The sequence below is a fragment of the Pavona decussata genome, unplaced genomic scaffold (genome assembly GCF_977016875.1).
Source record: "Pavona decussata unplaced genomic scaffold, jaPavDecu1.1 SCAFFOLD_18, whole genome shotgun sequence".
In the NCBI taxonomy this organism is placed as follows: Eukaryota; Metazoa; Cnidaria; class Anthozoa; order Scleractinia; family Agariciidae; genus Pavona; species Pavona decussata.
Window position 1 is genome coordinate 121,842 of NW_028145441.1, and position 23,803 is coordinate 145,644.

Below are 23,803 nucleotides of genomic sequence, written 5' to 3' on the forward strand. Positions count from 1 at the left end.
CAAAAATCATGAAACCTTAACCTGCACAGTTTTCTCCGTCTCCTATGAATCCAGCATTGCATGTGCAATTGAATCCTCCCTTGGTGTTATTACACAAGGCATTATTGCTGCAGTTGTGTGTTCCTGTCATGCATTCATCTATATCTGAGATGAGGTGTCAGACAGTCAAAAAGTGCACTATCGTGGAATGTAGCTGATAGAATGGAGAATGCTCGCCGGGCTGCAGCAGAAAATTAGGTCTATTATCTGAGCAGGTGGGCAAGTCAAAATATTACTGGTAATTCCCAGGCCTAGGTTGTTGAAAGAGCGGATATGTCTATATGGTGAATAAATTGCCATCCAGTGGACAAAATGTACTCCAGCTATAATTACCTATCCGTTGGATAACGTTATTTGCTCTTTGCACTACTGAGGCCTAGTCTATTGAATAATATGCAAGCAAAACTTGCAATTATTCTAATTCCGTGTACTAAGAAAGGTACTGAAAAAATAAAGGGTAAAACGGATATTGGCTTTGATTCTTCAAAAAGTGAATAAACCTTGTAATTATGCTTCAGCAATGGTTTTTGAAACATTATGCTTGTACAATGGGCCAAACCGCCCCAATTACTGCTGTCGAAACTAGTGAGTTATGTCAAAAAACGACGCTAACTACATTTGATCGTTATTGCCGTATTAAGTTGCTTTTTTTTTTTTTTTTTTTTTTTTGCGTTTATGAGTGTTTTGGTCTTGTATCAGTTAATATATTTGTAGGAAACATTAACTTTCAAAGCAACGGAACAACAAGACTTTCAACAATTAGATCTTCAGACGTAGCAATCTGCTCGACGGAATTTGTTTGAGGTTTTAGTATGTTAGTTTGATTCACGTCAGAAAAGTAAGGAAATGGTGAGAAAAAGGTATTAAGATAGAAGCTGCTATAAACGGAATCGAATAATTAGCAATGACATTTCACTTCAATGCATGGTAAATTATCCAATATTTACTATTTTCCACAAAGAACATGTTAAATTTGCAGACGAACGATACAAGATGATTGAGAATATTTGCTCCTTACCCTGTTTACAGTGTGCAAACATAAATCCAGGAGGACACAAACACCGATATCCTTTGTCTGTGAATCCAGATTGGCAGGTACCACCGTTATCGCAATGGGCCCTATCACAAGCACTCTAAAAATATATATTAAAAATAAAGGATGAATGGGAAATCTAACAGAGATAAAGCATAATGGTTGCTCAGTAAAATTTGTAATAATTTGCAAATCTTCAGCAGGAGCAATCTAATTAATAATACCACCATCTATTTTGTGGTTTGCTGAGTAGTGTTCGAGTGTAGTATTTTTGACCACTTCCCTAGGACAAAGTACGAAAGCCTGGAAAGTAATAAGCGGAAAAAAAGAAGAAGAAGAAGAAGAAGAAGAAGAAGAAGAAGAAGAAGAAGAAGAAGAAGAAGAAGAAGAAGAAGAAGAAGAACTTACATCTGCCCCACGGTATAAGTAGCCATCTGTGTGTACAAACTCCTTGTCATGTCCTACATGAGTAGCGTTGTTCAAGTCACATCTGAATGTTCCCTTGGCATTTGCTGTATTTTTAAAATTAATACTGACGCAGTTAGGGTCATGGTAACAACGCAGTTCACAAGCATCCATATCTCGGACTCTGACAGTGGTTATGTCGTGATTCACCAGACGCTTGTCAGCAAAGGAAAAAAAAGAAGGGAAGGCCAGTTCACGACAATCACCTGAAAGATGCCAATTAAATTGAAACTGGTTAAACAAAAGGTGAAAAGAATGTTTTTTTTTTGGAAGGACCTAGATCAAAAAAAGTTTGTCCTCACAGTGCTTGGGCGTTTTCAAAAAGAATACGTGTTGAAATACTTGCCTAGTCAAACCAAACGAGACATGTGTTTAAAAAAAACTACAACTTAAAACGTCAATCGCTGGAATGTCCTGCTTTGTTTGACAAGATTCTCTCACGTTTCTCTTAAGGTGTCGGGGTAGGTATACCCACCTTACCGTAAATTAGAAAAAGATGAAAAACTATCCCAGGAGTTAAGTTCGCAACCTAAGACTGTTCAAAAATAAAAATCAAAGAAAACTTTAAGCTTTAACAAAATATTCAGAAATATTTCGCCGTCCGCCGGTGACTCGACAGCGTTTCTCAAACGCTGTATCCTTTGGTAACACTGTCAAGCTTCATTTCTTTCAGGTTTAGACAGGTAAGCTGATATAAGGCAATTTGGAAAGGCTAACGCTCGAGACGTCAGCACTTAAAACTCTTTTCGGTGGCCAATCAACTCTTACCTTATCAAAAAACAAAACATCCATTTCCAATCCCCACCGACCTTGCACCGCGGTTTATTTAGAAGCGAACCCCTCATCCAGTAGTCTTTCTTGCACTTTTATTTGACACATTGTGAACATAGGTGCTATCAGAGGCTTCCGACGAGGAGATCAAAGCAAAATATTTAAAGTGTACTTCCAATCCCAAATGCTGTATTTTAAATCGTTTTACAGCCATTTTTTATTTTTATTTATTTGTATTTATTTATTTATTTTTTTAATGCAAGACAAATTTGTGTTAACTAACACAGTCGAAACTGGTCGTATATTTTCTCGCTGAGTTTTTTTTTTTTTTGATAATGCTAGCCTGTCTTATTTTGCACTTTACAACGATACTCTTATCTCCATGTAAACATGTTTCAGTGTAAACCAAGGGACCGTTTCTCCGGTGTTTGGGAAAACACTTTGGCAAAGGAAAAGTCAGCTATTCTTTCAACTAAAACCAACTTTCTTAGATGATTATATGTCCCTCCGAAACCGTTGGGTGCCCCTGTTGTTATGCAAAATAACGTTAATATATCTTCCACTTATTATTAAGGAATTTTATTATGACCGGGAACGTAGCGTCCTTTAAATCGTCGTGGTCAACATTTGTTGGCTGCCATAATATACACAAAACAATTATTCCACTCGCGCTTTTTGCATATAGAATGATAAAATGAATAAAAGCAACTTGGCCCTACGCGCGTGATGACCTAATTAAATGTGGCGTCTCTGTAGTGCCTTTATATTTTGCTCACACGGAGTGTAAAATCCTGCCACTAAATTCCACAAACTAGAGTATGATCAACATTCATTGAGGATCACAAGTGGCGACAAGAATGGCGCGACAAAATTTAAACCATACGCGAAAAACTGACTGGTAGCAAAACTTTGTTAGCTACCCAAGTCTACAATTCCACTATTTTAATTTGCTTTTTGTAAATAAAGGTTCAAAGCGAAACCTGCCTGAGCGGAAAAGACCTAAGGAACATGAGGTCGTGTCTTCCATTTTTCATACCTTTTAAGCTATGAAAGTGAGATGGACTATCAAATTCAGGAAGTTTAAAATATTTTAGTCTTTGGAGTGCAAAACAATAAGAACGTAACAAAAATGATTGCGTTTTGTTGAAATCCAGCTGCAATGGATAGCCAGCTGTCAAAAGTCCTCGGTACTCAATTGACATTTTTACTGAGCTTGTTTATTAATTGAAGTCTGCAACGTGAAGAGATAAGAAATTGCCTCAGTAATTTTAAAGACTGCCAGGTTCGTCTCTGCAATAATGTGAGCCTTTAATTTAGGCTTTGGGTGCGAAAAGGAGCAGCGAAACAAATTATTGTAATATTGGTAAAATACTGGTAATATTGCTAAAATGGTAATATTGGTAAAACGTCAAGAAAACGAGAAAATAAGCAATTGCCTGTCATGAGTTTTTCCACCAGTCAAGAGAATTCCTCAATATTTTGGAAAATATTTTTAAACTGTTCGCATTTGAGCGAAATTTAGGTTAACAGCAGGAATTTGCCAACTTAACGTTTCTAATTAATAAGGATGCACTATTGGCGATACTTGCGTCATTTTAAATAGCTGTTTCCTTTTTTTTTTTTAATGTAAAACTGAAATATGTTCAGATCTTGCTTACGAAATTTAGGTTAACAACAGGAAATTGCCAACTTAACATTTCTAACAATCACAACTTCAAGATAGGATGCTCTATCGTCGATATTTGGGTCAGTTTTATTAGATGAATATGAATATGTGGAACATATATTTTAAACTGCGGATGAAAAATTAAATACAGGAAACATCCTCATCGCAGTTAGTACGCAACCGGGAGGATCTTCCTTGCATTTAAACTTTATATAGCTGTTTCCTTTTTAATACAAAACTGGAATATGTGTAGAACATGCATACGTACTGAAAAATATCTCCAACGGGTAGAATATTGCGTGAGTTTTATAGCAGCTAATAATGTCAACAACCAGTTTGTTAAAAGGTGAAGATAAAATAAATAACAAACCTTTGTTGCTAACTCAGATTTGAAATGATGATATAAAAACTTGCTATACCAGTCTAGATAATTACGAATTTATTTATTTTTTAACCATATCGATTTGAACAGAATTGTGAGTAAAAATTGAGTATATTATTGGAAATCCTAAACTGAAATATTACGCGACTCCTTACTTTCCAAAGCGTGATTTTTTTAGCCATGAAGGCTCTGATATATCAGTAAACAATGTTGCGTTTTCTTCTCTCAAATACGCAATTGGAGTCCATTTTATCAATGCGTGAAATGTTTCAAAAAAAAAAAAAAAAAAAGAAAGAAAGAAGCTGAAACAGAACCAAGACACAACTGCCAAAGGATTTGAGGAAAAAGCACTTACCATCTAAGCAGGGGAAAACAACTCTCAAATATAAGATCGTTAGAAAAACGTAAAGCTGGTTCCTGGAATCCATGATTTCCTCTTGTTTCAATCGTAGTTGCACCGACAACTCGTCGGCTACAAATGTTGATTTTTAAAAGGAGAATGAAAACAGATAGCTTGTTGATAGCAACTTATTGTTCTCAGTACCAGTAGAGTTTTAGCGTAGGTTTATTTGAATATCGCACCTGTCATTTTAAGCCAATGGAAATGCGATCAGTGCGCATCCAGACAGTTCCCTCGTCAGTTGAAAACAGGAAGTTGCCATTATCTTACTAAAGGAAACTATTTAAACACGTTTTTTGGATGTTGGAAGGAAGACAGCTGTCTCTGTTTTCGAATTTGTTTTACAAAGAAAAGTTAAGAGAAAAAGAAGAAAATTAGAAAGGGAAACAAAAAATCACTATTTGAAACACTATATTTACGTCATCCTTTTATGGCTATCATTGTTATCTAAGGTAATTGAAGGCTGCACTTTAAAAACAAACATGACGAGTGTGGTAATTTTAAAGCGCGCTAGTTCGTCTATACAATACAGCTCAGAAATTATTTCTTTGGGTCAAAACAAAATTGGTCTAATTAAAACGACAAAACGAACGTGTACTTGACGTGAAAGTTTTTTCACCTGTTAAAAGACTCCTCCGTTTTTTGGTAGATGCATCTGAACCCAGCTTTTCTCGTTTCTCATCAGAATGTAATGTAAGTTTACCGCATGAGAACCGATATTCAAAACACTTTACTTCTATTTCTAACCTTCCGCCAATAGAATGCTGCAAACCTTCGTCTGGCTTTCGTTGTTGAATGAATTTTCAAACGTGCTTTCCTTGAAAAATTGACCCTCTTTTGTAAACCACAAAACGTTCTTGCTGTGTTCTCCCAATAAATGAAAGTTGTCAATTCTGTCAGTACGCGGAATTTTTTGAACAAACAAAGGATGCAGACAAAGAAGAAGAAGACGAAGAAGAAGAAGAATTTGAGGAAATGGAAACAACAACCATTTAAAGAAAACATCGTTTGAAAAATACAAATTCTAAGGTTGGAATCAATGATTCCCCTTCTTTTCTATCGCGGTTGCTATGACAACTCGTCGGCTACAAACGTTGATCTTTATTGGAGAATGCCAGAGAATTTATAGCTTGTCCAGTAGAATTTCGACTTTTTTTAACCAGGACGCTATTCCTTTCAATCAGTTTAGCGGATGGAAAGGCGATTAGTTCAAATGAAGACAGGAACTTGTCATTTGTTAATGAACTTGTGTCACACAAAGGCGACGGTTGTGGCTATTTTCGAATTTTGTGTATAAAAAATTTAGAAAAAAAAACGAAGAAAGACTACAAAAAGAATGAAAAAAAAAAAAAAGAAAGGTGTTCAATTTTTCATTATTTTGAAATAAGCTATCCTGGAATCGACATTTTATGGCCGTCGCTTTTATTTTTGAAATACTTTGCTTTCATTCAGACAGATCCCGTTTAATTATAAGTGCCTGCTGAATATTGTTTATAAATGGTAATTAAAGAATACAATGCCGCTTAGAGACACCCGCGTTTATCTTCTCTTTGGCTTGTTTGACACGTTGCCAAGCTTAATGCTCTTTAGAAATTTTAAAGCATATTTTAGCGCCAATTCTTTTATTCTGTACAAAACAAAGCCATCCAAGTAAACAAGTCTTGTAACGTTTTTATCAAAAAAATTACAGTTTTTCAAGATACCTTTTAGAGGTTTGCATGATAAATTGCTATTTGTTTTCATTGGCCTCTCAAGACATTGCACATTGATAGATGTGTCTTTTCATTCAGTGACAGAGGCGTACTCGGAAGAAAAGGAAAGAAAGTGTGAGCTCTTCCAGAAGGAGAAGAGGAGAAACGTTGCACGTTGTAACCTTTTTCCGCTCAAAAACGTGCAACATGATGAATGGCCTTGCCTGTTTTCAACAAACAACATGTCATGCTCAGCATTCTTTTGACAACCTTCTGTCATTGGCTTAATTTGGTGGCCGTAAAATGGGGTTCCATTGCGGTTTTGAATTTCAGCTTATATATCTTTTTTTTTTTTTATATTGAGTTATTGGTATCTTGTGTACCGTTCGACAGTGGGACCCAGTGGAAATTCGTTCTTCTGTCATCTTTATTATTGGTTTTAGAAAACAGAGGGAGGGTTGGGGCGGGTTAAAGTGGCTTCCTTTTTTACTCGCCCTAGTTCACGTTCAGTCTTCCATAATAAGTGAAAACCAAAAGGATAGAGCTGGGTAAAACAGGCGCTGGATCTGGCAAGACATTAGGAGCAGCTTCAAGTTTATCCTTAATAGAGCGTGTTATGAATTAATTGTCGTAACAGTTTAGTCAGTTTGCAAAGAGGTAGGTAAAAAAAAGTGAGAAGTTTATTGCTGAATTTATATACAAGATGAAAAGCTCATCTCAAAACGGAATTCCCGTCTGGCAGGAATTTGGTAAACTAAAGGTTACAAATTCACAGATTTATTCTCCCTTTTTTTTGTCAAAAATTCATTAAGTGACAAAATTAACTGAGAGATGGTTTTAGAATGTCCCTCTTTTAACAAGCTTCAATTGCGTTTTCGTACATCCTTGTTGTGATGTTAAAATTTTTAGGATTTGGATTACCATATTGAAATTTAATAACATGAATTTTTGTGCTTGTTGTAACATGTTGTAAAATGGCTTTCTCGTAAAAATGGCCAGTTCGGCTTCAAGGCTCATGGTTCGTGGGACACAATGCTGAAAGACCAAATACATTTGAGACGAGTTCGTCGTCTAATTCGACTTGTTTCTAAACTAAGTAGTAAAATAAATAAAATTAAAAAATAAATAAATAACCTTTATTTATCCTCGGCAGTGTTTATAGCACAAGTGCTAATGGGGCCGAGCATTAACGTAGTAGTAAAAAACATTTCATTAACCCTTTAACCCCTTCTATCAAAGAACAAATTGTCTTATCTTGTCCCCATACTTTTCTTATAAAAGTACTGGGGAAAAGTTATTAACATATCAAGAAAATTCACCTTGGGTGATCATGTCCTTAAATCTCATGACCTCAGGCTTTAAATAAGCATTGATATTATAAGGAGAAATTTAATGCTGATCACTGTTAGGGCTTAAAGGTTTAAATTGAAGCGTTTTTAAATTGAGTGTCCTAAAACGAAAAGCAAAGCAATTACTTTGGCCAATCACAAAAGACGTAAACAGTGCAATGAATTAATCAGAATTCGAAGCAAATGCACGTAACCGACGCCAAGCGCGGGAAAACGCGCGCGAGTAAGGCACGATTGGTTTTTGGTCTTGCTTCTCATTGGCTGAAAAAGTTGACGCGAGTTTTTATAACCAATTACAGAGCGTGATGAAGAAAAACCAAAGCAAACGCGAAGTTACTTTCGATGCTCAATTGAAAACCGCTCTATTCCAGGAATTGAACTTGTAGATAACAAGGTCGGGAAGCGCCAAATTTAAGGAAGGATTAAAAACGAGACAAGACTAGACCACTTTTAGACTCTATTCATGTCTTTCCCTACCTTTTCTCTGCAATCGCCGCTTCCGTCCGAAAAATTATCCCTCTAAGTGTGAACACGGCGCTTGGCAATTTCGTACCCACAGTCCTTAAGCTTTTTGGTCAGCGCTTGGTCACCAGGAGAGAGACTGGGGAACCTATATTTCGTTAAAGCAGGAATGCTGCGGTAAAACAATGTAAGCCGTTATGATGCAGCCAATCAAAAAAAAAAAAAAAAAAAAAAAATCCGAATTCTCCAGTCTTTCCAGGCTACCAACTGCTGGCCAAAGGGCCTGAGGACTCTGGGTACGAGATTGGGCACTTTGTTATTGCAGAGTCCTTGCTCTTAGAGGGATAGTTTGTCCTGAGATACATGTAAATAGACGTGTAAGAGGGCTGATAAAATCAGGCGAATTGCCCGTCTAAATTATAAGCTGACCCGTTCAGCTACAGATGAGTAACATGTTGAAGATAGACAATCTACCAGACTAAATTATTAATATGTATAATATGAACGAATCCTTTACAATCGCAATAGAGTTTTTTTTTTCACCTTTTAGCGCAGAACGATTCAGAAAACCGCTAAGGAGTGTGTATGAGTTTGCTAATAAAGTAACTATATTTTTTAAATAGCTCAGTGTGGTGCTCAACATTACGATTTTTATCACCTCGTGTATAGCTTCGCTGAAAGAAGAAGCTGTTTGAATGCTGTACATATATGTTTTTGTAAATAAACCCTTTCAGGCGGGTGGTCTATATCACCCAATGCGAAAATTAAAGAAAAATACTAAAAATTTTGTCTCATCTGTTTGTCGGATCGTTTTGTGACCTTTTGAAGATATGTTTGTGTAAGCTAATGGAGTTTGATTTGTTCCAATGCCTTAGCTGAAAATTTAGGCTACAGAAAGGTTTAGGGTATGGAATCTTATTCCCCGAAATGCGAGCTGCTGTTGGCTTTTCAAAAATTGCTAACTATCCTTTTTCGCTTTTTTAACGATACATCTGCCCCCCAGCTTCGAATTAGTTTTCTCGTGTTACGAAATTTGAAGCTGTCATTTTTACAAGGAAAACTTGAGGTTTTTAACAACTATATTCAAAATTCTCAGGCCATGTTTTACCCTGTTGAAATAAATAATAATGAAATATTTGTTTACAAATAGAGTTTTAATGTCCCTACTCGAGAAGTTGTGTTAATCATTTAATTAATATGAATTTTAGACAAGAATGAGTAATTATCAATTTACGACAGGGTGAGTGCTTGGGGGCAATCCTTTGTACCCCCCTATGAAGCGCATTGTCGATCACGTGGGGACGCGGAGTTATGTGTCATTCTGCCTCGCTACGTCAGTGTGAAAGGACGTTGAAAGTTTTTCCCACCTCCTCTCCTCGCCTTGTCCTTGTGTCCTTTTATTTGGCTTTTTTGTGCCCTCGGCTTTACTGGGCTGAATATTTTTATGTAGCCAATGTGGTGAAAGTAAGTTTTTTTTTTATAAACGTATTTTGTACACTAGTTAAAATGTGATTCTGTTTATTACAATTAAAGCGGCTATGGGCTTTTCCCATAGCCATTCTGACCTATATGGCATGTGTGTCTTTATTGCCCAGTAAAGAGAGCTTAGCCGATGCAGTACCCCAGTTTTTAGTAATATCAGCGAGGGAAGGACATAAATAAAGTTTATTGGTTGATAACGCCTGATGCCGAAAGATTACCGGAAAAGAGAACACCTAGCCCGAAAATGGGTTCGATCAAGGAAGAAACAAATTTCCCTAGGTCACAGAAAAGACATCGATCGTGAGATTTGTTGGGAACCATTAGCCTATCCCAAATACACCCGAGCGTCACATAATAGAAATTAACAAGATATATGGAAAATTATTCGTTCTTATTGGCTAAGGAAAATGCAGTTTTCAGGTAGAACAGTGCATCATTCTGATTGGTCAATGATCAAAGAAACTGACAGATAGCCAATCAAATGCGAGCCCTGGATGGCGCAAAATTTGGATACACTGAAAAATTTGCGAGCGAAACAATGGCCCACTGCAGCAACAATGCACAATACAGGAGCTAAAAAACAGCTCTAAAAACGAAATCACGGAAAGAAAAGCATTGAATTTTGGTTGTCGGTCTGGAAAAAGTGGTGTTTAGAGAAGATAAGTGCCGAGGAAATCAAAAATTACGAGCCGGATGAGCTTAACACACTGCCGAAATTAAAAACAAACCAGGCGAAGATTACGAACCTGAAAGCCTGGAAGTAATTATTTCGTTGCTTGATAGACACCTGAAGAACAAAGGCTATAGCCTGTCCATTGTTCGCGACAGAGAATTGAGTTTCTCCAAGTAAGTGCTGGGCGGAAAAGGAAAACAGCTTCGGTTGGCAGGCCGCGACAAACGCCCAAACAAAGTTCCACAACTACCTGAAGAAGAAGGAGAAATTCTCTGGAAAAACGAGAAATTCGGTGCGGTGGCCACGAGGGAACGAGGTTGAATTTTTTTCATGTATATTATTAATAAGTAGGAGGTTGTTATTGTTGATCGTGGTAGTTGGAATATGTAGTCACTTTGAGATGTAAATGGCGACGTTTTGACTGCTTATTGCTAGTCTTCATCAAGCAATGAGGTCGACTGGCTACGCGCCACGATTTATATCACGATGGTGGGCTGTGATTGGTGGATTTCTATCCTCCCTGTTCCGGCGAGAAGCTGCTCCCTCAGCGGTCCGTTGTTTTACCAATTTCCTGTTGTGTTTCTTGATCGATGACATCCACGCTTCGGGAATTTTTAATTCCGCTGCCCCTGTTAATGTTATTAGGGTGAAGTCTTATATGGATAGCTTTCTTGACCTTATGGGTCTACGAGTGAGAGTCTCGATCAATATACTTCGCCTCGTTCCAAAGCAGATAATGGCCGGTCCCGTGGGCGTGCTCAGAAATGGCGGAGGTCTGGGTACGTGCGAGTCGTATATCCCTGTCGTGCTCTTTGATTCTCTCATGTATAGATCTCCCTGTTTAGCCGGATCGACGGTGTCCTTAGGTCGCACCAAATGTGACCTAAGTATCGTTTCGGATTTGAAGACGGCGCGAATGCCTTGTTATTCTAGGCAGCGGCGAAGAGGCTCCGATACTCCTTGTAGGTAGGATAAAACGGTGGTGGATTTGAGCTCTGCCACGTGTTCTTTCCTGGTGATCTTCTGCACAAAGGAGGAATGATATCCGTTAAGGGCGATTTACACGGTACGACTTTGTCGCATGCGACAACCTTACAACAGGCCTACGACACGAATTGTTTCGTGTAAATCAAACCTGTAACTCGCTTACGATTGTCATGTACGGCGCAAAAAATGTCGTAGGATTTTAAAACATGTTTCAAAATCCTACGAGAATCGTAGGTATATAGGCAATTTTGATTGACGAGAGTTGTGTACGACTTTTTGCATGACGCGAGCAGCGCGCGCTCTAGAAATCGCATGCGACAGTGGTAAGCAAAAGTTGTGCCGTCTAAATCGGCCTTTAGAGACCAGTACAGATGACAGTTGCTTCTTATCCTCAGAGGTGACTGATGGTTTGGTCACGAGACGTTTCGCTCGGTCGTACAGAATTACAAAAAAAAGCAACAACAACAACAACCGTGTTTTCAGGTCTATGTACGTATTCAAGTGCAATTCTTTACAGACTCCTGACATGTTGGGTGGCAGACTCCGGTATCGACACACGCGGCCGAACACGAAGCTAACAAGCAAAACAAAACTTTCTTTGTCACATCTCAGATGAATGAAATGTCGACTGTGTCACTGCAAACTCCTAAGGCATTGTGGTTCAGGAGTGCCACAGGTCACCATGGATCTTAAGTGACAACTCTAAGTTAAAGAGCTTATTTATTGTGATTGCAATTAAAGTTCAAGTACAAAGACAACAATAAAAAAAATACGCCTTATGTTCTGTAAAACGAATTAAAACTATGACTAAAACGGAATGCAGTGTGTAGAGCATAAGAGGAACGAGTTTTAATTGATGGAAACCAGGCTAGAAACCTCAGATATCAACTATTCTGTCATCGTAGATTTGTAGGTCCTTGTTGTATCGTCGAAAAGTAGAAAATTATGATCCGTGCAATTACCTACGCCTTGATAACTAACTAACCAACCAAGTAACTAACCAACTAACTAACTAACTAACTAACTAACTAACTAACTAACTAACTAACTAACTAACTAACTAACTAACTAACTAACTAACTAACTAATTAGCTAAGTAACTAACTAACTAACTAACTAACTGCCTGGCTGACTAATCAACTAATTAAATAAACAAATTAAAAAATAATTAATAAATTTATTAATTTATAAAGTAATAAACAAGTAGATAGATCAATAAATAACAAATAGTAAAAAAAAAAAAAAAAACAATAGCCCTTAGAAGTTTGACCAAACTTTTCTGACCTTTTGCCTAAGCAAATGGTCACAGATGATGTCGGTCACGTCAGTGCATCCACTGACTACTGGATGCACGTCCCGCTGTTGAATTCATTAGGCCGCGCCTCTTTTGGGAGTCAACATATTCATGAAGAAATCGTAAATTAAAATTAGTTAGAAAGTGTGATTATTCAAATACAAATTAACAGCATCTATTATTATATGCATATTACTAAGTGTAATCAAAGATTATAGAGTGCGTTCGACAGCCCTAAGTTGTGCGATGGTACGGCCTGCTGCGTGACTTTTTTAGGTAGCTCTTTCGTCCTTTTATATCTGTACATAATGTGTAGCTACCAAGGTGAAATATTTGCAATAAACCGGAATAAACGAAGCTGAGTTTAAAATTTCAGCGGCTACGTTGTTGGACTTAAAAATAATAGAAAGTATTTCTGGTCCGCCTGTTGCGAGACACCGTCGAACTTTAAAATAATTCACATCATTTTCGGTAAAAGGCTTATAATTTTTGAGAAAAACGAAAATTACTGGCCAACATACTATTTTGGTCTTCTACTCAAAATGTATTTCACCAAAACGCCGCAAAACTGACGCGACTATAAAGCCGTAAAAATGTCGAACTGAAGCGAGCTAACTTGCATACAGTTTTGAAAGACATCTCATGGCCAAGGTTTATATTCAAAGAGCGGATAACTCTATCCAGTGCATAAAATGTTCTCCAACCAATGGATTTTTATCCGCTGGATAAAATAATCCGCTATTTGGACAACTGAGGCCTGATGTCAGTTTTTGATGCGTGTATATTTCAGAAATTTTTGTATTTCGATTTTATACTAACGTAAATACGTGACTCGCAAAACCTCGCGAACCTAAGGCTGGGTGAAAAGCCCTCTTTACTCGTATTGTAGCATCAAATGAGGAGATTAAAAGGTTTCTGAACATAGCAATGGTGTTTCCGTAGTTCCACAGGCTAGTTTGCTGTTGAAATCTATTTCTGACACAACGAAACTAGTGCACAGCGAGCGTGCACCGCTGTCGTGTTCGATGGATTTATTTCCCAAGAAAAATTATTTTACCGCGGCGACGAAACGTGTAATTTCTTCAGTGCAATCTTTCACAAAAAAATTTCTGTAAGAAAGGGAAAAAATTCTGCAGAGATATTTCCATCCAGTGAATACTGATGAACATTGCAGTTGAAATGTGATCCGGTACACTGAATGTAAAACTTTCCTGATGTATGCAAATTTTGCTCCAAGAAACTGCATCTGTCTTCCAACCTGTTGCTGCCTAGCAACCTTTATTTTGTCTGACGTCATTCATACTTTGTTTTCCCCTGTTGCCAGGCAACATACGTTGTGATGTCATCCGCCCCTGCAAAAAAAATCTGCGGGGGATGCCAGATGTGTGCCAAAGATCCATCCATCGATCGTTAGACTGACGACAAAAAGTCTCGAATCAAAACCGTAACCAAGATTAGGATGGCGTTCAGCGAACGCAATTATGCTTAGACTAGTAGCGCCATGAATATGCACGTGGCCCCAAAACGTGATTTTATTTAAACTTTTCATCAATAAATCTTTAAATAAAAGCTTTAGCTCTCACCCGTCTGAAAACGCCATGCTGTTGCCGTAGTAGCCGACCCCAAGTCTTCTGAAATGGCTAGAAATGCATCAAAAATTTTGAACACTAAGGTAAAAAAGTATGTTTTCATTTCTTTTGAAGTAAGAGATTAACGCTTCATTCTAACTCTTACATTTGACCGACACAAAAGGCTGAAGAGGCAGAAATTTCGACTTATCTTTTTGTGATTAAGCCGGCAGCTTGTGAAAGCCCAGTTTCGTTGTTCATGTTTCCGTAAATCATATGTGCTTCGTTGTTCGTTATTACAGCGGGATTGAATGATCCAGAATGACCGTAGCTGTACATAATTCTCCGTTTCGAATATTTACACGTAACGGCGATAGGTAGCTTTCATAAATGAATGCCTTTGTACAAAAACTTCCTCGAATTTTTGCAATGATGAAAATTTATCTTCGTAAAACGCCGATCCAAGAATGAATGAAAATTGAAACAACAGCTGAAATTCCATTATTTCACGGTTGAAAAAATTAATCTAGTCGTCCGTTCAGCAGCAAAAATAACAAAAAAAACTATCCGAAATTGTCGGGGCTGTCAGAGAAAACCTTAATACACTTAATAATATGTAAGATAAGTTGTTTCTGTAAGTGATGGATATGGTGGAAAAATAAAATTAATTATTTTTTAAACATCCAAAAGGACGCGTCCATTCTCAGTTCCTGATACACTTTTGTATCTGTTCTGTTATGGCCAGTTTTAAAGAGTTTCGGCAGATTCTTCTTCTCTACTACGGTGTTGATCGTATTACTGATGAGGATTTCATAATCTTGTACGAGTTCTTTTCTTCACGAAATCCGGATTTTGCTTATGAGTTGTACGATCGCTTTCACTTGGATAACATGAACGACGACGAATTCAAAGCCGAATTTAGAGTAAGGAAAACTTCAAAAGGGATCTGCCAACACTGGCTCAAGCTCTTGTTTAAATGCGGTCGGTGCAATATGTTTGTTTTCTCATTTGCAGATAAAATATTTCATTCTACCTTCATGTTCTTTTGATTCTTCTTACGATCGATTTGAGAGGAGGTTTGCTAGTTACATCATCCTCTCTTGATTCTACTTATGATCGATTTGAGGAGAGGTTTGCTCGTTACATCTTGCTCAGTGGCCATTTCTATCTTCTAAAAACTCTTTCAAAAAGGCAGAAACTGTTCTTAAACTAAACTAAAAATATAATTGATCATCGATTGAAATCGTATGAACCAAAAAAAAGTAAAAAAAAAACCTACAAAAGCAATAGAATCTCATAAATCACTCTCATTTCACTACGCCGTGAAATTCTTCAAACTCAGATCGCCGCCGGCAAGAGGACATCGTTTGTCAGGGGTATGTCATGCGCAATAGACCTAGTATGGCCTTATATCCCCGCCAAAATTCAAGCTGTTGTTTGCAACATTGTTGCTTTGAATTATTGGTCGTTTTTTCAACGCAATATTTGTCTGCTATAATTCAACATTGTGCATTGACAATTCAACATTCATATTTCAAAATGCAATATTCAACTTCTATAATTCCACATTTTGCATTGACAATTTAACATCCATATCTCAAATACCATTCACATGCGACATTTTACTTTTCTTCCTTTACATGCGACATTCGTCTATTTCACTGCGATGTTGATGCTCGATGTGTGAGATTATGGTGCGGAGTGCGACATGCTTTCGGCAGAGTGCGATATGCTTGCAGCGCAATGCAACATTTCTTGTTTGGACATTGAACTTCACGCTTGAGTAAGCCGACCTTGAGATGGTAAGCCGCTGTGCAAAATATGACCATCATTAGTTCCCAGTGTCTTTTCGGTTATCGCGATAAGATGGCGGCGTTCAGAAGTGCGTGCGACATCATCCAGCACACGACGGAAACCCTGGACAATCCAGCTATCACCTCGTTTGAAATTGATGGAATATTGCTAAGGCTAGACTATCTAACTCGTACACTAGTGAACCTCGAAAGCAATTGTACACCAACAGATGATATTGTTTATCTTTTGGGGGAGGCCATCAGATATCTGCAGGATATGGATGTACAGTCGACTGATTGTGCCTTCCAGTTGGCGCCGAAAGTATTTTCTGGAGGTCGTGGACGTCCGTCGTTTGAAATCAAAGAGGGAAAGTTATCTTTTCTCATTGACCAGGGCTTCCAGGTCCCTGTTATTGCCAAGCTGTTTAGGGTACCGCCACGAATGATCGAAAGAAGAATGGCAAAATACGGCCTGTCAATTTCAGGTCGACTACTGTATTAACCGTTTTACGCTTTAGTTTTAACTTCCAGTTTGTATAGGAATACTTATCGAATAATTATTATTTTATCAATAGGCCATGCATTTTACAGTTGTGTGCTTAGTGACCTGGTCTTTGGAAGCAAGGCTGGGGTTGACCTTGTTTTGATACAGACTCACTACTTTTCATATGTAAATGCAAATAGTTAGCATTAGAACAGCATGATCTACATATGATAAGCAGTGAGGTTTGTATCAAAACAAGGTCACCCCCGGCCTCGCTTCCAATCCAAGGCCAGGTCACTAAGCACACAACTGTAAAATGCATGGCCTATTGGTAAAATAATTATTTCCTAAGTATTCCTATACAAACTGGAAGTTAAAACTAAAGTGTAAAATGGTTAATACAGTAGTCGACCTGGAATTGACAGGCTGTATTTTGCCATTCTTCTTTCGATCGTTCGTGGCGGTACCCTAAACAGCTTGGCAATAACAGGGACCTGGAAGCCCTGGTCAATGAGAAAAGATAACTTTCCCTCTTTGATTTCAAACGACGGACGTCCACGACCTCCAGAAAATACTTTCGGCGCCAACTGGAAGGCACAATCAGTCGACTGTACATCCATATCCTGCAGATATCTGATGGCCTCCCCCAAAAGATAAACAATGTCATCTGTTGGTGTACAATTGCTTTCGAGGTTCACTAGTGTACGAGTTAGATAGTCTAGCCTTAGCAATATTCCATCAATTTCAAACGAGGTGATAGCTGGATTGTCTAGGGTTTCCGTCGTGTGCTGGATGATGTCGTACGCACTTCTGAATGCCGCCATCTTATCGCGATAACCGAAAAGACACTGGGAACTAATGATGGTCATATTTTGCACAGCGGCTTACCATCTCAAGGTCGGCTCACTCAAGTGTTTAGTTCAATGTCCAAACAAGAAATGTTGCATTGCGCTGCAAGGATATCGCACTCTGCCGAAAGCATATCGCACTCCGCACCATAATCTCACACACCGAGCATCAACATCGCAGTAAAATAGACGAATGTCGCATGTGAATGGTATTTGAGATATGGACGTTAAATTGTCAATGCAAAATGTGGAATTATAAAAGTTAAATATTGCATTTTAAAATACGAATGTTGAATTGTCAATGCACAATGTTGAATTATAGCAGACAAATATTGGATTGAAAAAACAACCAATAATTTAAAGCAGCAATGTTGCATACAACAGCTTGAATTTTGGCGGGGATATAACGCCATAACCTAGTCCCGCTAATAGGCGGCGGCGTCATCTTGAAAAGTCCTCGTGCTGAAGCTCCCTTATCTCGAACCCAATCTGCACGAGGGGTGCGTTCTTTCTACGTCCAACGCAATTAATAAATTGCCTTCTTTGTACTGACTACTTGAAGAATAGAGGAGAGTAAACAGACCAAGCGCTCGGCCTAAAAACATATTTATTTAATTTTATGATATTAATCATACTTCGTATTACCCTGCTGAACGTGTAAAATGCAGTGGTATCTCACTCTGACACGCGAACAAGAGATTGAGTGTTCTTTGATGGCGCAAGCTAAAAAATCAATAATTTAATCAGATTAGGGTGAGTTTTGACGGATGGCTTGTGTGTTGGGTTTCATGTGGATGAAAAACGCCATAATTACATCTTCAAAATTTAATTTCTTGTATTTACGACCCAAATGAGTACTCGCCACTTACCATTGCTAGCATCCAAGTCCTCGCTGAAAATGACCTGAACTTCAATCGGATCTTTGAAAGCATAGCGAACTGCAGAGAAAGTTTAAATTATCGGAGTTTCCGAAATGGACTTGTTTGGAATCATCTCCGCAATCGTTGCGTGAAGTGATGTAAAGGCCATAAATAAGTTATCGAGTCACAACTGTAGTCTCAACTAGCCTAGCCTCCAGCCGCATTGTGTTCACAAGATCATTGGGTATGGAAAAGCTCGCGCCCACAGTGAAACAAATGGGTGGGAGGGGAGGGCTTGGGTCAGGGTAGGCTGAAGGAGGAGAAGTTAAGACCTGAATGGGAAGGCATTTGTTGAGTAAAGTTTAGCGAGTGGATGGAAGTTTGAAGTAAATATTCGAGTAAAGATTTATACTTGATTGTTTCTTAATGTTAACAAACAGTTCTTAGGATACTTTTAACTTTAGAAGGCTTCATGTATCTGACCCAGAAAAGCATTTGGTCCAAGTCCAGTATTTATTTCAACTTGTTTGATTGTAAATCTCGGGCCAAAAGGAAATGAAAGTTGATGATTTGTGACTCTGCCAATCTGCACAACATCCATTTTCTGCCTTAAAAAAAAAAAAAAAAAAAAAAAAAATCACGGATACATTAATTGCCAAATGTCTCTACTCTCCCGCACGAATATCCACCACCCTTGTAGCATGAGCGTTCGTAGGAGGAAAGGCCAATTTTGGCCCAAAAAAATACTGAGCTAAGGGCAGATTCACGAAGCTCTTTCAAATTAAGATATATCTCAGATGTAAGCACTGTTAAGCACTGTTTCTTAACAGTAGACTATCGTTGAAAAGCAGTACTATGGATATATCTTAACATAGGAGGGATTCGTGAGTTTGGCCACCTGAATGTTTTGCTGTTCACAAAGTTTCGTTGTCAACCAAATAAAAACTGTGGTGATCTCTAGGAAACTCTCATTCGTTCTAATTTTACTAGATCCGATGGTAATTCAAAGTCTATCGCGTTCACTTGCCGTTTTACTTTCAAAAGCCCTCATTTCTTATGCCCCTAAAAAGGAATGGTAATTCAAAGTCTATCGCTTTTACTTGGCTTTTTACTTTCAAAAGCCCCTAAAAAGTTATGATATGGTGTTTCGTAGGTCGATTCGCAGACGAGGTCTCCTGCTTGGGACATCCTGTGTATATTTAACAATTATTCCACGAGCGCGCGTTGGATATGATAGCCAACGAGATAGATAGCCAACGAGGCGCTTAATTGGCTATAATAGTCTCATATCCAACAAGCGCGAGTGGAATAATTGTGTTATTAAAATTGCAAGTTCTTGCTGATTTCGCTTTGCAAGAACGACCAGATGATCGCTGTTTCTCGGACATGGTATATTGGCTCATTTACCATGACTGCTAAACCAATCATATCCGCGAAATTGAATTATACAATGATCCATTTTTAATAATGTAAATTATTACTCAACACATTGTAGCACTGCCCAAATATGGTCATGGTGCACCAAATATTCATCCATGGTCGTAGCCAACAGACTGATTCTGCGATATAAGTAACCCAATAAGTCATTTCGTATACGTGTCAAGGAGAAGAATGGCAAAATAAAAAATTGCAAGCATGCAAACATTTAGTGACTCAAGGCGTATTTTAAGTACTTTTATTCAATCATGATTTCGAGTTCAACCTATGTTCAACTTCTTCGTGTCAGGGCAAGGTTGAGACTTCTATATCCGCTATTCAGCACAGGAGAGGAAACAGATAAAATATTCTAAAAAAACATGTATAATAAATTATACCTCACATTCCCTGCTCAACGTGCAAAATGCATTGAGTGGTATCTCACTGAACGCGAACAAGAGACTGAGACTTCTTTGATGGTGGAAGGTCTCAATAATTCTTTCAGACTAGCGGGAGTTTCGGCGTATTGGATCGTGTTTTAGGTGTCATGTGGATAAAGAACGCCATAACTACAATTTTGTCTTTTATTTACGACTCAAAACAGTACTCGTCAGTTACCATCGTTAGCATCAAAGTCCTTGCTTAAAAAGGTCTGCTATTGCAATTCAGTTGCATCTTTCAGAGCATCTTCGACTTGCTGAATTTCCTCTAAAAACACTGATTGTATCATTCTTGTCTCGCTGGTCATGGCCTCGACTCGCGCGAACAACGGAATCGTCAACAGAATCGCTAGAGAGGATAATACTGTGGAACTTCTGGAGGATTTTCTTACTCTTTTATTGCATGAAAATTACGTTGACTTTTCTTTAAAGCAGTTGTCCATGTTGCATTAATGCCAAATTGTTAAGAGCGAAGTGCGAAGTAAGCTTAAATTATCCCAGTTTCCGAAATGGCGAAAGGACAGAGAGTGTTATGAAAACACTTCCGTAATCGTCCTTTGATGTTATTTAAAACCCATATACAGCTGTTTCGAGAAAGGTTGTCCAAAAAAAAAAAAAAAAAAAAAAATACGACAATGCCGAAAGGTAGTCTGGGAAATACCCAATAAATTTCAATAAAAGCTCAGAATTAATAATGCCTCGGTCATACAGCAAAGACTTCAAGAAGAAGAAGAAGAAGAAGAAGAAGAAGGAAGAAGAAGAAAATCACGGATGGAGACATAATTTGCTGAATGATTGGATTCTCGCGTGCGAACCTCAACCGCGGGTTTCGTCGCGCGCGTTTCTACTAAGGAAAGGCTAATTCGCAAAAACTACTGAGCTGGGACCAGACTCACGAAACCCGCGTAAGTTAAGATGTTTGACAACAATTCTTGGTTTTCACATGACGTCATAAAAAAGTGAAATTTATAACTAAACACAATATAACTTGCCATTGGCTTGCTTGTTTTCCGCAGAATAGCATTTTTTGTTCTGGAAATAGAGCAGTTTTAGTTCTAGATTTTTGCGCAGTGCGTGACAGAAGGATTGCTGCTCCAAACATGTCACGTACATGAAAACATCGATTTCCCTCTTGTTTATTTTAGGTCTGATCAGCTAACATGTAATAGAAACGTCTATAACAATGTGTAATAGTTCAGCAGAGAGAAGAAAGGCTTTGAAATAGCCAAAGTAAACTCCAGATGTTTTTGGTGATTTCCGGCCGCCATGTTGGTGTTTCTGCGACGGGACACCAACATGGCGTCCCATACTAAACTCTGTAATTTTCTGTGGTGCATTTTCTAGAATAACTCGATTATGAGATATAGCACAGCCCTGTGGTATTTACAAGTTGTTTATGTATCATTCTTCTACAACGTATCAATTTCGTGACTTTATCTATTGAATGGTTAAGGATTTTTTTTTTACTTGCTTGACGATGTGTGAGGTGAAAACCACCAATAGTCACTTTGGCGCACTTCGTGAATCTAGGCCTCGATAGAGTGAGTACAAATTAATACATATGTTAAGTCCTAACTGGGAGAGAAACTTCACAATCCTTTTTTTTTAATGAGTGAATTCCAGGAATCAATTTCTTAAACTATAAAGACTGTTCCTTGAAAGACTCGGGACGCGACCAGTAAGTGAGAAAATGCAACAACAAACACAACATAACGTGATGTAACATAACATAGCATAGCATAGCATAGCATAGCATAGCATAGCAAAGCTCCACTTCAGAAATATAACTAACCCGCGAGGGTGGTTTATTTTTGTTAAACTAACAGCTTGAGGATATATGAAGTGCCTGGTGCTTTAATGTTCCAGTGTCTGGCAAAGAAAAACTTGGCGGCGTTTCTCTTATATTACACCATGTTTGTTTTATTCAATCTTCACCGCGGTCAAATTAAAAAAAAATAAGAGAGCTCGTTAAAGATTGTTTTTTGTTTTTGTTTGAGAGTTCAAAATTGTCAGTCTTCTGTGAGTGTGCCGCGGTTTTGCTAAATTGTTTTACGACATTGTATCTTTGTTTTCTGTTTGATTGCGTGACATCGTGGATACCGATTCACCTTATCCACTTAATGAAAACTGTTTTAGTAAATTGTTAAATGATTTAGTAAAGTCACAGACTCAACAAAAAACTTATAATCTTTGAGATTTCAAAGTAAACACCTTATCTTTAACGGACTTCCTTATATTTATACTGAGTCAATCATGACCCCCAACCGGTACACTGCAATGGTTAACCTACAGAGTTCTAGTCAAAAGAGCCTCTAGCTTGACGTCGAATTAAACTGAAACATGTTGTAATTTCCTAAGCAAGACGTTCATTTACTTGCATGATATGGACAATACAGAGTTTCTGAAATTTTCCTTACTGCGCAGATATTTCGATTCTCATGTAAGGACAACTGTTTAAGGTAACCTAACCTAACCTGACCTACAAAGTTCTAGTCAAAACACCCTGTAGCTTGATGCCGAAAATTTAAAATATAATTTCCTCAGCAACGTCTTAGCTTTACCTACATGATGTGGACAATGCAAGGTTGATTGAATGCTTCTTACCGTACAAATATTTTGATTCTCATGCAAGGATAACTGTTAAAGGTAACCTAACCCAACCTGACCTAGTACAAAGTTCTATTCAAAAGAGCCTGTAGCTTGACGTCTAAAATTAAAAATGCTGTAATTTCCTCAGCAACATCTTAGCTTTACTTACATGATATGGACAATACAAGGTTGCTTAAATGCTCCTTACCATACAAATATTTCGATCCTCATGCAAGGATAATTGCGGTTAAAGGTAACCTAACCTTACTTAATTACAGAGTTCTAGTCAAAGGGCCTCTAGCTCGACGTCGAAAGTGGAACATATTGTAATTTCATCAACAACATCTTTACTCACAGGTATCCCAAGCTGTATGAGCGTTAAATAAAGACCTTTGTTTTGACCTTTGTAATTTGAGTGTCACGATGATCTGAGTGTTACGCAATGGCGTAAATTATAAGGGTTTGTATGGGAATTTACGAACGTGTTTTGGAATCGAAAATAAATGGCATGAATTCAAAAAAAAATGGCTTACCTTGTCTCCTCGGTATCTTGCCAGTGTTTTTGTGCCGTATTTTGGCCATTTCAGCGCGATCTAGTGGGTTTTAGGTTTGCTGATTTCCTCTCTCTATATAATCTCCCCAAGGTAGGTTACTGCAGCGTGAGGCTCGGCAGATCTCCGAATAATAAAACAGCCGTTAATTCGCCCCAAAAGCTCCAATCGTCTCGAAATTCCACATAGAGCTCGCACCATAGCTCCTCTAACCACTCGCTTCCTTCATCGGACGAAAACGTCCGCGGAACGGGAATTTCACCCGGCAAAACTCAAGACGCTTTTCCATCACAGACCTTCGAAACATGCTTGATTCGTATGTTCCGTGCACCGACGGTTGGAAAATCGCCTTAGCAGCCAGGCCTCCAGGTTCAAATCACTTGCCCACCCGGTGGGACAGCGTGCCAATTCTCGACCACAACAATAACACTCTCCCTCCGGGCCCTGCCAAGAGCGGATTGTCTCCATTGTGTTACATTCACCAATCGGAGTAAAGCAATATTTAAATAGAGGATTTTCTCGTCGTTTGAATTGAAAAGGGGAAAGCGGTTTAACATGCA

General features: G+C 38.2%; 1 protein-coding gene across 1 annotated transcript in view; it reads right to left on the reverse strand.

Annotated features, from left to right (window-relative positions):
* The window catches only part of LOC146487104 (uncharacterized), a 201,041-nt gene that overhangs the window by 109,529 nt on the left and 67,709 nt on the right, over window positions 1-23,803 (reverse strand). The window contains exon 12 of the mRNA XM_085089413.1: window positions 22-144. Within this exon, the coding sequence (XP_084945539.1) occupies window positions 22-144 (123 nt within the window). The remainder of the gene's footprint in view (window positions 1-21; window positions 145-23,803) is intronic.